At 44.8% G+C, this 13,869-nt stretch overlaps 1 protein-coding gene across 2 annotated transcripts in view; it reads right to left on the bottom strand.

Moving 5' to 3' along the window:
• Window positions 1-1,663: 1,663 nt before the first annotated feature.
• LOC109401916 (uncharacterized) overlaps window positions 1,664-13,869 on the bottom strand; it is a 74,702-nt gene continuing 62,496 nt past the window's right edge. For both annotated transcript variants that reach the window (XM_062844723.1, XM_062844724.1), the window contains 4 exons: window positions 3,130-3,718; window positions 2,733-3,068; window positions 2,353-2,667; window positions 1,664-2,293 (listed from right to left, as the gene is read on the bottom strand). In XM_062844723.1, the coding sequence (XP_062700707.1) occupies window positions 2,177-2,293; window positions 2,353-2,667; window positions 2,733-3,068; window positions 3,130-3,718 (1,357 nt within the window). In that variant the 3' untranslated portion in view covers window positions 1,664-2,176. The remainder of the gene's footprint in view (window positions 2,294-2,352; window positions 2,668-2,732; window positions 3,069-3,129; window positions 3,719-13,869) is intronic.

Here is a 13,869-nt window from a genome sequence, read left to right as displayed (position 1 = left end):
ATCTGATCAATATTATAACAAAATATGATATAAGTTTTAGCTTCAAGAGAACTAGTTCCTATCATATTTTGATACAATTGTACAAAATGATTTTCTGAATGTCAAGTAATGGAAACTAAATTATTTTACAATGAGTTATTAAACAACATTATAACATAATATGATATAATTGAGATATAATATTTTTAAACCCCAAAGATATTAAAACTTGATTATATCACAATGAGTTATAAATATCAGGGTTTGTTATAATAATGTTATATTTTTGTTAGAATCTTCTAGTCGGGAAGAATACGCAGCACTCCATGCTTCCTGCATAAGAGCTAGAAGGGGGATGCAAAAAGCTCGCACCGATGAGGGTAGAAAGGAGCGAAATGAGGCATACAGGGCGGCTAAATTGGCACTGAACAAAGAGTCATGACAGTAGCCATCTAGATGGCCATCGCGGCATGCCCTGATACATATGTTCAGAACGCCTATGCATATGTGCCTGGAAAGAGATGAATTTCCGGAGAGGTGGGAAAGGCAAAGATTGGTTCTACTGCCCAAACACGGGAAGTCACCCGGCCACCCGTCGGCATACAGACCTACGTGTCTTCTGGACACCTCCGGAAAACTGTTGGAACAGATCATTCTTTCGAGGCTGATGGTCTAACCGAGAAACCAGATGACTCTGGGCTCTCGGATAACCAGTTTGGTTTCCGGAAAGGTCGATTGACGGTAGAAGCTATTAGGGCTGTAACCAAAACGGCCGAGATAGCCGGAGAGTTACTTTCAGAATATCAGTACCCTATGACATTCGAGCAGTCGAGTATGCAGGAGATACCGGGAGCTTGAGTCCAACGGGTAGTCTATGGCTAGTACTAGCCAGAACCCAAGCTTCCAGGAGAGGTCAACTTAAGGCGGTAGCTGGTGGAAAATTTAAAAATAGAGAGTATTCCTATATGGTTCCCCCTAACGGGTGTTCCGCGTAGGTAAGCAAGAAAGAGAATGAAGTTTTAGTGGGTCGATCCTCACATCACCCGAGGACCCACCTCTTGGGTATCTGGTCAGCACATTTCCTCATTCTATAAAAAAAAACAGTAGCTGTCGTGGCCGTTCCAGCAAAAAGAAATAAGCTATGCTATGATAGATAATGGTAAAACATGGGTTTTCAACTAAACTGATTAGGCTGATTTATGGTATGTTTAATGGAACGAAGTCAAGTGTACAGGTTGAGGATGAGATTTTGATGTCCTTCCAAACCTTAGACGGATTAAAGCAGCGATGGTGCGCTGTCGAACTTGTTGTTTAATCTTGCTGGCATACAAAGGAGCGGTACCATCGTCACACCGTCACACATGCTCCTAGATTTTGGGAAGCCTCCTGTTTTCCCAGTTAACACACGATCACATCTGATGTTGGAAAGAAAACAAAAGTGGAGGCGATATACGCACACTTTACACGCGGTCAAATGGAAGCAGGTACGCATATGGCCTCCACTTTAGCATCTTATTCAACATCACATAAGACTTTGTGTTGGCTGGGTTGTCATACCTCAAGCGCAATTCTCGAACGGTTACATATTTAATCGGAATATTTTATTTTCAATTTGATTTATTATCATAACTTATCATTAACAGACATAGGACGTTTCGAAGGACATTTTAAACACGCATGAGGATCACTTTCAATAAAAATATCATATATTATTTGTATAATGCGTTAGTACGAGTTTCAACCAAAAAATTAAAAGAAAAAAACTTGTCATCGCGTCGAAAACAGTTCTTCTTCATATTCATTCGTCATAACAATTGGAGTATGTATTTCTCTACGAGGAGAAACTAAACTGATTTGGTGCAAAAGGTACGGACATGGTACTAATTTAGCCAGAAAATTGCACTAGAGTAATAGAGGTGGTTGGATGAAAATGCAAATGCTCCACATTGCCTTAGTTGGAAAGGGGTAGGCGGAGGCAAAAATTAAATATGGCGTCTTAAATTTAATCCGTTTTCTCTGGGGAACACCGTTCCTTGTCCAACTTATCGTACTGACTGACTGCCTAAGGTTTATGTGTTTAAGGTTTGTGTGTGTGTAAATGTATGTATTGTGTAACGCTTTGGTTCTACAGCTAAATTCTCAACTACTCAACTAAAAGAACCGAGCCTTGGGCGTAGTATAGAGGAAGGGAAAATGGTTAGCGAACCTTTTTGGAAATCAGATCAATCAGTTCGTTGATCCGCTCGCTCTTGCCTCGCATCGTCTTGGGGTGCGGTCCGATCATCTGGATGAACTGCGGGACATCTGGGGAAACCTGTTGGAAGAAGTCAGTTTTCAGTCAAGTCCTCTTACGATACGATCAATTACACTTACCATCACAAACTTGGACAGGGCCTTCATCGTCCGGAAGAGATGCTCCTCTGAGGGTTCGGAGTTGAAGAACTGCAGCAGGGCCATCGAGATTTCCACCGCAACGTCGTCGAATACCACAGTTTTGACTTCCTTAGAGGCTAGATTGTGGACCAGTGCGGTGCCAAGGTCCTTCAGTCGGGGACAGGCCGATAGCAGACAGTGCACCGTTACTTTGGTGGTGGCCCGGATGTTCGAAATCGACTGGTTACTGTACTGCCACTCGGAGATGTACAGCAGCCATTCGGAAGCGTTGTCGTTCTCGAACAAGTTGCACATCTGGAAAAATGAATCGTGATTGAAAGGTCATCAAACAAAAGGTTCAGTTCATCCTAGAAACTTACAAAGAGAGCCATGGCCTGTTGCTCCTCCGGCGGATGACGGTCAATGTCCTGGGCAAAGTTCATCAACACGTGATCTCGCCGGTCCTGGTGTAGCAGCAGAATGATATCGTCCTTCAGGGCAGCGTTGGCCAGAGCACGGAGCAAGTGTACCCGGACTTCCGTCGACAGGGAACTATCACGGAGCATGCGTCCAACGAATACTAGGAAGCTGTCACCCAAAGCCCAAGCACCCTCACCCAACAGCAGATACTGATGTAACTCGTCCACCGCTACTTGCTCTTCCTCTGAGAGTTTCCCGTCGACTAGGTTGACCAGACATTCAAGTTCGAGTTTTGGCTAGAAAAATACCGATCGATTAGCTTCAGTTACCCCGCATCACCCCCCAGTACATCCTTACATCAACTTCCTTAAAGATGATCGGTGGTTCCCGGTTCTTCTTGCGCTCCTCCTCGGCCAACCGTTCGGCCTCCTCCTCCTTGCGCACCATCTCTGACGGAAGCATCTCCGGTGGAATGGATCCATTCACACCGTTGCTGCCGTTCATGGATTCTGCCTCCCCTTCGGACATCCCGGTAGAGTTCTGATCCGACCCTTCACCCGAACCTTGCCCCCTTTCCCGCTTCGACTTCTTGTCTTTCTTTTTGCTCTTCTTGTCGATCTTGTCGCGGATCTTGTTCCGCCGTTCGTTCAGCTCCTGCGACTGTTGACGAGCCTGCTCGATCTGGGTGTTGAGCTGATCGAACCCGGGACTGGTCGCACGTGGTCCTCCTCGTAGGAAGTCCGACTCGTGCTGGAAGTTGGCCGTTGGGTCACCACCCGAGTCGAGACTGGCAATGAGCGGTGCAAGACTTTGGCCGAGGGGCGTCGACAGGAACTCCTGTGGAAGGTCAAGGATGTACTTGGGGATGCCGATGCCGCACAGAAATTGGCAAAGGTCTTCGCTGAAGGTGTTGCAGTTGTGATGCAGGAGATTGTAGTTGGTGCCTCTGTGAAATAAAATGAGAGGAATTTGGATTGTTACATTGAAGGTAGAAAATAAGGTCAACGATGTCTAACTAAGAATAACAATCATGAAACTCAATATGTTACCACGTTCCAAGGCATTTTAGGGAGTTCCCAGGCGTTACACCGCATTTCAGGAGGATTCAGGGGCGTTCCAAGAAGATTAAGGAGTATCCCAGGGGCGTTCCAAGGGGTCCCGGACGGTTTCAAGAAGTGTCAGTGACGCTTTTGAGGATTTCAGGCGGGTTCCAGATGGTTTCAGGAGATTTCATTGATAATAATGGGGGTTCAGCGGCGTTCCGACCCAACTAACAATAATAGCAGCTGAATAACAGTTTATTTAGCTAAAATTTCCAAAACCAAGCTTAAGATCGGATTATTCAGCTGTAGTAAAGCTATAATGTTTGTTGGGGAAATATCTTGACACCACTTCAAATGGCTTAAAACAGCTTTCGAACCTCCTCTGAAACTCCCTTGAAAGGCCCCTCAAACCCCTTAAAGCTTGGTACACACGCTGAAGCATTTCTAAACCCTCCTTCAAATCATCCCAAATGCTCTGGAAATCACTTCCAAACCGCTGAAATCAACTCAGAAGCAGCCTGGAATCCTTAGAAACCCCACAGAAATCTCCACAAACGTCTTGAAACACCTTGAACCCTCTCTTGAACATATCTAAATGCATCCTGAAACCTCCGGAAACTTCTATCAAGCACCTCTTGAAACGTCTCTGAAACATCCCACAAATCTCTCTGAGGATGCTCTCAATCCTGAAACCTCCGGGAACCAGTTCAAATCCCCCTGAAACCACCCAAAATACCTTGAAACCCCTCAGAAACATTGAAGCTGGAAAGCCCCCTAAAAATCCCTTAAATCTCCTGAAATGCCCTCTTGAAATTCCATGATATTACCTAAAACCTCTGAAACGAATTGAAATCTTCCTGAAAACCTTCTGATACTTTCTTGATAAGCTCCTAAATCCCGCCTCATTTCACCAGAAACCTCTCCGGAACCCTCCTGAAACCTCCTGAACAGTCCTTGGAAGCAAATCTGAAATCCTGGAAAATTGACTACCGGAATGAATCGTTGAACTGCTAGCGAGAATCGGTCAACATTAGAAAGTGCTAGCTTAAGGATGTTTTCAACATTTGGGTTCCAGACTTCCGGTACACAAGTTCATTCTAGTCTAAAAAAAAATAATTTAGGGGAAATCCAACACAATTAGCAGTACACTGGAATCTTTTTTGATGCACCTGACATACATTAAAAAGGCATAAAAAGAGGGAGTGTTATGCTGCATACATTAAGTTAGGGCTTTAATGAGGAAACTTAGTTCGCGAGAACAGGCCATGCTCCTGGGCATATGAGATGTGAACAGGAAGTTCTCAGAGAGCCCAAAAGAAGGAGGTTGCAAGGGGTTGCAGAGGCAATTTACGGGGTTGTTTTAGGGGATTTCAGAAGCCTTTTATGGGCGGTTCGGCAGACTTCGTTGGCGCTTTAGTTGGATTGGGGTAATGACGGTAGCTATGGCATCGACGGCCAGGGGACATTTGTATGGGAGTGCAAAGGGAAGACACAGGGGCGTTTCAAAGGAATCCATTGGGGCTTCAGGGGCGTTTCAGGGCGTCTCAGTGGGGTTCCAAGTGGCATCAGGGGCGCTTCAAGGAGTTTCAATGGTGTTTCAGGGAGTTTTAGGAGGTGCCAGGAGATCTCCGAGGCATGTCAAGGAGACTCTACGGGGTCTCAATGGCGCTTCAGAGGGTTTTAGGTGCGTTCTAGGAGGTTTTCAGGTGACCTCAGAGACGCTCTCAGGAGGTTTTAGGGAAGTTACAGATAATCTTAGAGAAGTTTCGAGTAAACCCCCCCCCCCCTACTCCAATCCACACAACGTAGTCCTAGCCCTGGACGAAACAGTGCGTTTTGGAAGTCATGGAAGATCAGTTGAATCAGGTCATACTTATATACACATCGTAGAGGCATCCTGGATCATCCGAACCTTTCTGAAGTTGAGAAAGATCATTACAAATGAAAACCGTATATTTTAGCTTCAGAATGGTGTGGATGATCTAGAACAGCTTTAAGTTATATGATATATGGTTGATCTTATCAGCTATGTCTACTAAAACACACTACACCAAGTTTTGAACGTGCAGGATATTTTGTTACGAGTGTAGACCTGAAGGCCTTAACCACATAATACTGAAAAGGGACCTCAGATATCTCTGATGCTCTGGAAACTTCTCTCCCATGCCTTGCCCTATGTGTATGAATCAAATGGGCAAATTCTGATGATTATGCACTTCTGTTGATGTATCATTTCAAATTCAAACGATATTTCTCAACTTCAGAATGGTTCGGATGATCCAGGATGCCTCTACGATGCGTATATAAGTATGACCTGATTCAACTGATCTTCCATGACTTCCAAAACGCACTATACCAAGTTTGAAATGCACCCGATGCGTTATTACGAGTGTAGATATAAAGGCCTTGACTCCAGAATAATTTGGATGGCCTAAGGTATCGCCATTGACGTGCAGTTGGTTTTCCATACTCTGATTTACATGTATGGACCTAATGATATCAGCTCTGACATGCATACATTAGTTTTATATACTAATACAGGTAAAGGCCTTACAATCAGAACTCCAGAGCTATTTTAAGTTGCCTGGAGCATCACCAGATCATGACTACCATCATTTCCAGTTTTAAAATATATATATTTTAATGTAATTTTCTGGGTGTTTGAAGGATTTCAGCAGGCTACCTTACCGGGGCTGCGCTGCCTACATTGCGTTGAAGGGGATGCCTTCTTAGGTATAGCTGACGCGATACAGCATTTCATACTCAGCCGCAGGATGCCAGAACAGACGCTATTTGAGCCGCACCTCCTTGGTGAACAGACGCTCGGGACGTACCTCCTCAATATTGCTGAAGTCAGAAGGACAACAGTGCCCAGAATGCACTACCAGCTAAGCACACAACTCTTAGCTGGCGGTCTTTGTCATCGTTTGACCCGTGGAAGCATGAGGTAGGAGCTTGTGAGGAACAGAGCTATGTTGGACGCTCTCCTTATCGACTCACCGTTTTGCAGATTTTAAAGCAGCGTACGATTCAGTGAAAAGAAATGAGCTTTGGTAGATAATGTCAGAACATGGTTTTCCGGCGAAGCTAATTAGGCTGATACGCGCAACGCTGGATGGAGTATTCGGATCGCAGACGAAGTGTCTACGTAGTTTGTGACATTGGATGGATTTAAGCAGGAGGATGCTCTTTCAAATTTATTGTTCAACATTGCACTCGAAGGAGCGATTAGGAGGTCAGGCGTGCAGAGGAATGGCTCTATCATCACACGGTCGCACATGCTCCTCGGTTTTGCGGACGATATTGATCTCATCGGCATCGATCGTATGGCAGTGGAGGAAGCTTATGCTCCTCTGAAGAGAGACAGCGAGGATAGGCTTGACGATTAACTCTACCAAGACAAAGTACATGATAGCGGGTAGAGACAAAAGCAGGCCTAGTGGTGTTAGTGCTGAGGTAGTGATTGATGAGGAAGTTTCTGAAGTTGTTGAATAATTTGTTTATCTTGGAACACTTGTGACATGTGACAATGACGTTTCCCGCGAAGTAAAAAGGCGTATTACAGCTGCGAATAGGGCCTTTTACGGATTGCGTAGCCAGTTTAGGTCCCGTAACTTGCAAACGCAAACAAAATTCGCTCTGTATAAGACGCTGATTCTTCCGGTTGCCCTCTACGGTCACGAAGCGTGGACGTTGAAGGAGGTAGACCGAAAAGCTTTTGGAGTTTTTGAGCGCAAAGGGCTGCGGATAATTCTCGGTGGGAAACAAGAAAATGGAGTGTGGCGCAGACGCATGAATCACGAGTTGTACCAAGTGTACGAAGATGCGAATATTGTGAAACGTATAAAATACGGCAGACTTCAGTGAGTTGGACACGTAGTGCGAATGTCGGAAGAAAGAATAGCGAAAACAATATTCAGTAGAGAACCCGGTAGAGGTAAGCGACTTCGTGGGCGGCCGTGAACTCGCTTGCTGCACGCGGTTGAAGAAGATCTACGATCCCTACACGTTCAGGGAAACTGCAGGAACATCGCCCAAGACCGACGAAGATGGTGCTCTACTATACGCTCGGCGTTGGAGTAAAGTTACTTTGTAGCCAACAAGGTATCAAGGTAAGGTAGGTCAATGGGTACTAGGTGGTCTCAGGGTCGGTTCAGGGTATCTCTGGAACATTTTAGGGGGGCTTCAGAGGGGCTTCCGAGGGCTGCTAGGATTTAAGGGCGCTTGAGGGGTCCCCTTTGAAACACTCCTGAGATCTCTTGGAACCCCCTGAAATCCCTGAAACGTTCCTGAGATCTTCTGAACCGCCCCAAGGACGACCCTCAGACCTCTTGAACACCCATGAGCATGAGACCTCATAGTACCCCCTGAAGCCCTTTGGGTCCCCCTTGAAACGCCCTTCAGATCTTCTGGTACCCCCTGAAACCCCCTGAAACGCCTCTGAGACCCCCTTAAACTCCCCTGAAATCCCTTTGAACGCCCCTTAGATTTCATGGCAACCCTCGAAACCCCCCATCCTTTTGAAACGCCCCTGCGATATTTTAATATCCCCTTGAAACACCTGAAACATTCTTGAACACCCTTTTGCAGAGATGCCAGATTATTTTATCAAATATCTGTATCAACACAGATTTTTCTGTATCGCCGTATTTGAGGGTCTATCAGAACCAAGAGGCCTAGCTTTCAAGAGAAACTAATAAAACGTACTACTTTTTGTCATTTGTCAGATATGACGAATCCACACCTTAATTTTTCAAGAGCACAAATCTGAAGAACCGAATATCAGTTTGCAATGCAAAGTTGATCGATTGGTAACCACCAGCGGGCATCCAATCGATCAAGTTTTCAGCGCAAAGCGACTTTTGGTTCTTCAGACTTGTGCTCTTGAAAATTTGAGGTGTGGCTTCGTTATATCTTCACCTTAATTTTTACTGGTATTTATTTTTCTAAAACATGTATAAAAATGCACAACTTTTCATAAATTCTTCAAAGTTTAAGCAGCATTTTAGTTTTCAATACTTTTATTGAAAATAATTTCAAATTTTAAGCGTTCTGGAGAAATCTGTATCACATTTTTTAAATCTGTATTTTTCTGTACTCTGTATCTTGTCTATTGCCGTTCTAGGCACGATTGTCCCATGTTATATGGGAATCCCATATAACATGGGACAATTATGCGTAGAACGGGAGTATATAGAAAATCAAAAATTTGTATAATACAATAAAATCTATATATCTGGCATCGGTATGCCTCTGAAGTCTAATGGAAATCCTTGAGACCATTTGAAGTACTTCTGAGGCCCCCTAGAATCCCTCTGAGGTCCCCTGAAACCCTCTGAAACTCCCTGAAATGCTCCTGAAACGATCCTGAGACCTTTAAAACGCTTTAGATCTTCTGGTACGGAAAAACTTTTAATCAATAAGAAGGCACAGAATGTTGCTAATTGACAAATTGAGAGATGAATTTGTGATAAAAAATCGCGTTCTGGTGAGCCAGCAACTAAGTCACTTCACTTCACAACGATTCTGCGGAATAGAAAGCCAAACTGGCTCCGAGCCAGAGAAGAGAAGGTCATCTCCGGAATCAGAAATTGATAAATATTTCATGCTGTTGGTCGCGACACCTAGCGGTTGAAATCACATGGAAGATTTCAACCACGTTGAAACGAAGAAGCAAATTATTTCGGAGGCAGATACATCAACTGAATAATTCACAAAAAGATTGTGTTTAACTAGACTGTATTTCGAGGACACAGTCAAAGTTGCTTGTCTCTTAAAACCGTAAATAGGGTTCGCGATACAATAGTGGTGGGAATATGTATAATATCATTATGAAAATTAAGAAAAAAAAATGGTAAAACATCTGTTGCGATATCGCCAATAAAACTGAAATTTCGCTAGCTGCTACTGCACAGCTTCAAAGCTGCAATTATATTTACGTTAAATTCAGGGTCAGTTGTTTACATTTGAGGATACTTACATTTCAGTGTTGGTCCTAAACTCTATAGCAAAAAGAACAGTTTTAGGCTATCTATTAGCGGTTGCTATTGGCGATAACTGTAAATTTAGATTACAGATCAAATAAGAGATGGCACATTGCATGGATTAAATTCTTACTTACTTATTGTCATTATAATAGTGTACAAATTCAACTTATTAAGAAAACAACTTCAAATAATCTACAAAATCTTCAAATTATAGCGTTATCGAATTCACATACTTTTTTACTTTTCTCAAATCTGCTTATCATCATCGTTTGACGTATTTGCCTGACAATCTTGTCCAACAGAAATGAGGGAGTGCCCGGTCGCACTATTTATCATTGTCGACCCAGTGGTTCCCGCAACATCCCCCGACCCGTGTGATCCGGCACTACCTCGAACGTCTAATACTGCTATCTTAGCTGCCGGTCTCAAGAGGATTCCCTTGGTGGTTTGAATCTTTGCTTTCCGCACTTGTCCATCTGGAGCAACGAAAATCTCAACTATTTTTCCCTTCAACCATTCGTTTCTCGCTGAATTGCCATCTACCACAATCACCGTATCGTCCACTTGAATCGGCTTCACCCGCTCGAACCACTTGGACCGCCTTGTCAATACCGGTAGATATTCCCGTATCCATCGACGCCAAAATTCGTCAATCGTCCACTGAGCCAACGTCCAACTATCTCTGAGGGCGCAACTATACTGCAACGGCTGAACTGATGGTTGGATAACTCCCTGCGTACCATATAGAAGAAAATGGCTTGGTGTAAGCGCCTCCTGGTCGGATGATTCAAGTGCAATGTAGGTCAGGGGCCGTGAATTGACCACTGATTCGGCCTCCAGGACAATAGTTTCGAAGGTCTCCTCATTTGGATGGCGTTGACTCGATCCAATGGCCTGCATAGCAGTTTTAACCGATCGCACCATTCTTTCCCACAGTCCACCCATGTGTGGTGCTGCGGGTGGGTTAAATATCCATTTCGTCCGGGCGTTCGTGAATGTTCCTGCGCAACCTTCGTTGATCATCCGTATCTCCTTCCGAAGTTGTCTGTTCGCGCCAACAAAACAGGTACCGTTGTCGCTATACACCTCGAGAGGTGCTCCGCGTCGAGCCACGAATCGTCGAAAAGCCTTGATACACGAACTGGTCGATAAATTATGTACCACCTCCATATGGACTGCTCTTATGCTCAAACACGTGAATAAGGCAATCCAGCGCTTAACTTGCTTCCGTCCTACCGTGACTAACATAGGGCCAAAATAGTCGACCCCAATGTACGCAAAGGGCTTCACAAAAGCAGTTAGTCGTGCTCTTGGTAAAGGCGCCATTAGCGGAACTTGAGGAACAGCTTTCAAATTTTTACAGTACTGACATTCGGATACCACCTTTCTCACAATGCGACGTAGTGCTGGAATATAGTATCGCTGCCTCATGTCATTCACCACCGTTTCGTTATTGGCGTGCAGTAAACGGCGGTGATGGCTATCTGTGAGAAGACGTGTCACTTTGTGATTTTTCGGCAAAATGATGGGATATTTCGCTTCGTATGGAACAAAGGGAGCAGCTCCAATTCGGCTTCCCATCCGTATAACTCCGGCTTGGTCCAAGAATGGAGACAACTTATACAGCAAACTGGCTTTGTTCACAATTGGCTTGATTGTCCCGTCACTGCTTGTCTCCAGTAGACGATATTCCACCGCAAATGCTTCCTTCTGGACTTGCTTCAATAGAAGATTCTCTGCTTCCACGAATTCCTTAGAAGACAACCAGGCTTGCGATCGGTCTTCTGTTATGAAGTTCTTCCACTTATTGACTGCCCTACAAACAAATCCAGCCGTCCGGAGTAGACGATGCCAACTTGAAAATCGGTTCACATCGATGACAGTATCGGACGATTCTTCTAGGTGATGAAGTAGATGACCCATCTGTTCTTCTGTAGTTTCCTTCGTCTTCGGCTGAACTGGCCATGCTGATTCAGTTTGACAAAGAAACTTCGGCCCGCTGAACCAAACACCTTCCTTGGTGAAATCCGGATTGCCTTTCCATTTTGTTGCATCATCGATCACGTTGAGTTTTGACGGTACGTATTTCCATTCGTTGGCCTTGGTTAGTGATAGAATTTCGCCTACCCGTAGAGCAACGTATTGATGGTAGCGAAAACTATCTGCATGGATCCAAGAGAGTACTGTGGATGAGTCCGACCAAAACATTCGCCGTCGTACCGGTAATGTTAGATTTTTGCACACATGGTCCATCAACCGGGCTCCAATCAATGCAGCCTGGAGCTCTAACCGTGGTATGGAAACTGGTTTCAGCGGGGCTACTTTAGTTTTGGCAATGATTAGGGAACACTGTACACCTGATTCGCCAATCGTCCGTAGATAAATAGCGCACGCATAAGCGTGTTGACTGGCATCAACGAACGCGTGCAATTCCGACGATCTATCTTGATCTGTACGGGTATGGCCAAGTATACATCGGGGAATTTGTATTTTGTTCAGGTGTTCCAGGCAGGATTGCCATGCAGCCCAGCTCTGTTGCAGGCATTCCGGAATAGGTTCGTCCCAATTAGTTCCTGCTCTCCATATGTGCTGCATAATTATTTTTCCATGTATGGTGTAATGGGCTATTAATCCCAAGGGGTCAAAAACGCTCATAATGATCCGGAGCACTTGTCGCTTTGTCGGGACCTGATATTGCGTTATATCGGTATTCGAGGGGCAGGCGAACGTGAAGGTGTCCAGCGCCGGCATCCAATACATACCAAGGACCCGTTCCGATTCCGAATCTAGATTAAGATTCTTGTTATCAGTCGCGTGTAGCACGCCAAGCCCACTCAAAACATCTGGTGAATTGGAAACGAACTGACGTAATTCAAATCCTCCATTCGAATGAATGTCTTTGACGTGGTTCATCAGTTCGATTGCTTCCTGTGCGGTGTCCACGCTGTCGAGGTAATCATCGACATAATGATTGTCGATGATCGCCCTTGCGGCACGAGGATAACTGGCGGAGAACTCCTCCGCATTTTTGTTCTTCCGGATGGTCTCTCCATAGAAAGCGCAAGTATTGTTTGTCAGTGGACCGTATAGCAATCTGGTGGAACATTTCTCGCAAGTCTCCACCGATTGCGATGTTCCTCTCTCGAAACCTAATCAATACGGCGACAAGTGACACCGTCAAATCGGGACCCTTGAGAACAAGGTCGTTGAAACTCACACCTTGCACTGTTGCCGCCGCATCCCAAATAAGGCGTATTTTGTTTGGTTTTTTAGGGCTTTGTACAACTCCCAAAGGCAAATACCAGGTCTGCTGGGAATCAACAGATCTTAACTCGGCCTCAGTCGCACGATGAGCATAACCCTTCTGAAGGTACGCTTGGATGAGTTCTCGCACCTTAGCATAAAGGTCTCCATCTCGAATCAGACGTTTCTCCAAGCATTTTAGACGACGTAGAGCCAAGGGAAATGAATCTGGAACAGTACGCTCATCCTTCTTCCACAGGAGGCCTACTTCGAATCCCTTATCATTCCTGATCGTTGTTTGGTGGAGTATTTGTAATGCTCTTTTGTCCTCCTCGGTTTCCGGCTTGACTGTGATACAAGACTCTTCGATGTTGAAGAATTGCTGCAGCAGGTCATGCAATGTTGCATTGTCTACTACTTCCTTTTTCTGCTCCATGTGAATATACAGATGTTCCTTACTTTCTGATTCCATGTGCCTTCCATAAATGGTCCAACCCAATCTGGATTTGACGGCAGCAAGATCTCCATTGTTCCCTTCGCGTATTTTCATTGTGTTGATTAACTTCACGTTGTCGACTCCTATGATGATCCGTGGTGTTGCATTCGAGTAACTCTTCATTGGTAACCCTTTAAGGTGCGGATGTGTTGAGCACAGATCTGCATAGTTCATTGACTGACTTGGGAGTTTGAGTTGAGCGACTGTCTTCACATCTCGCAAAGGATATTGCTGAGTCATCTCAAATCCGGATACTGTCAATTGGATACGCTGCGACTTTTGCTCGGCTCGACTAATGTCACTCGTCCAGTATATATGCAATGGCTCT

The sequence above is a fragment of the Aedes albopictus genome, chromosome 1 (genome assembly GCF_035046485.1).
Source record: "Aedes albopictus strain Foshan chromosome 1, AalbF5, whole genome shotgun sequence".
NCBI classification, from domain to species: domain Eukaryota; kingdom Metazoa; phylum Arthropoda; class Insecta; order Diptera; family Culicidae; genus Aedes; species Aedes albopictus.
The sequence above is the reverse complement of the archived record's forward strand: the minus strand, read 5'-3'. Positions and strand labels throughout refer to the sequence as shown.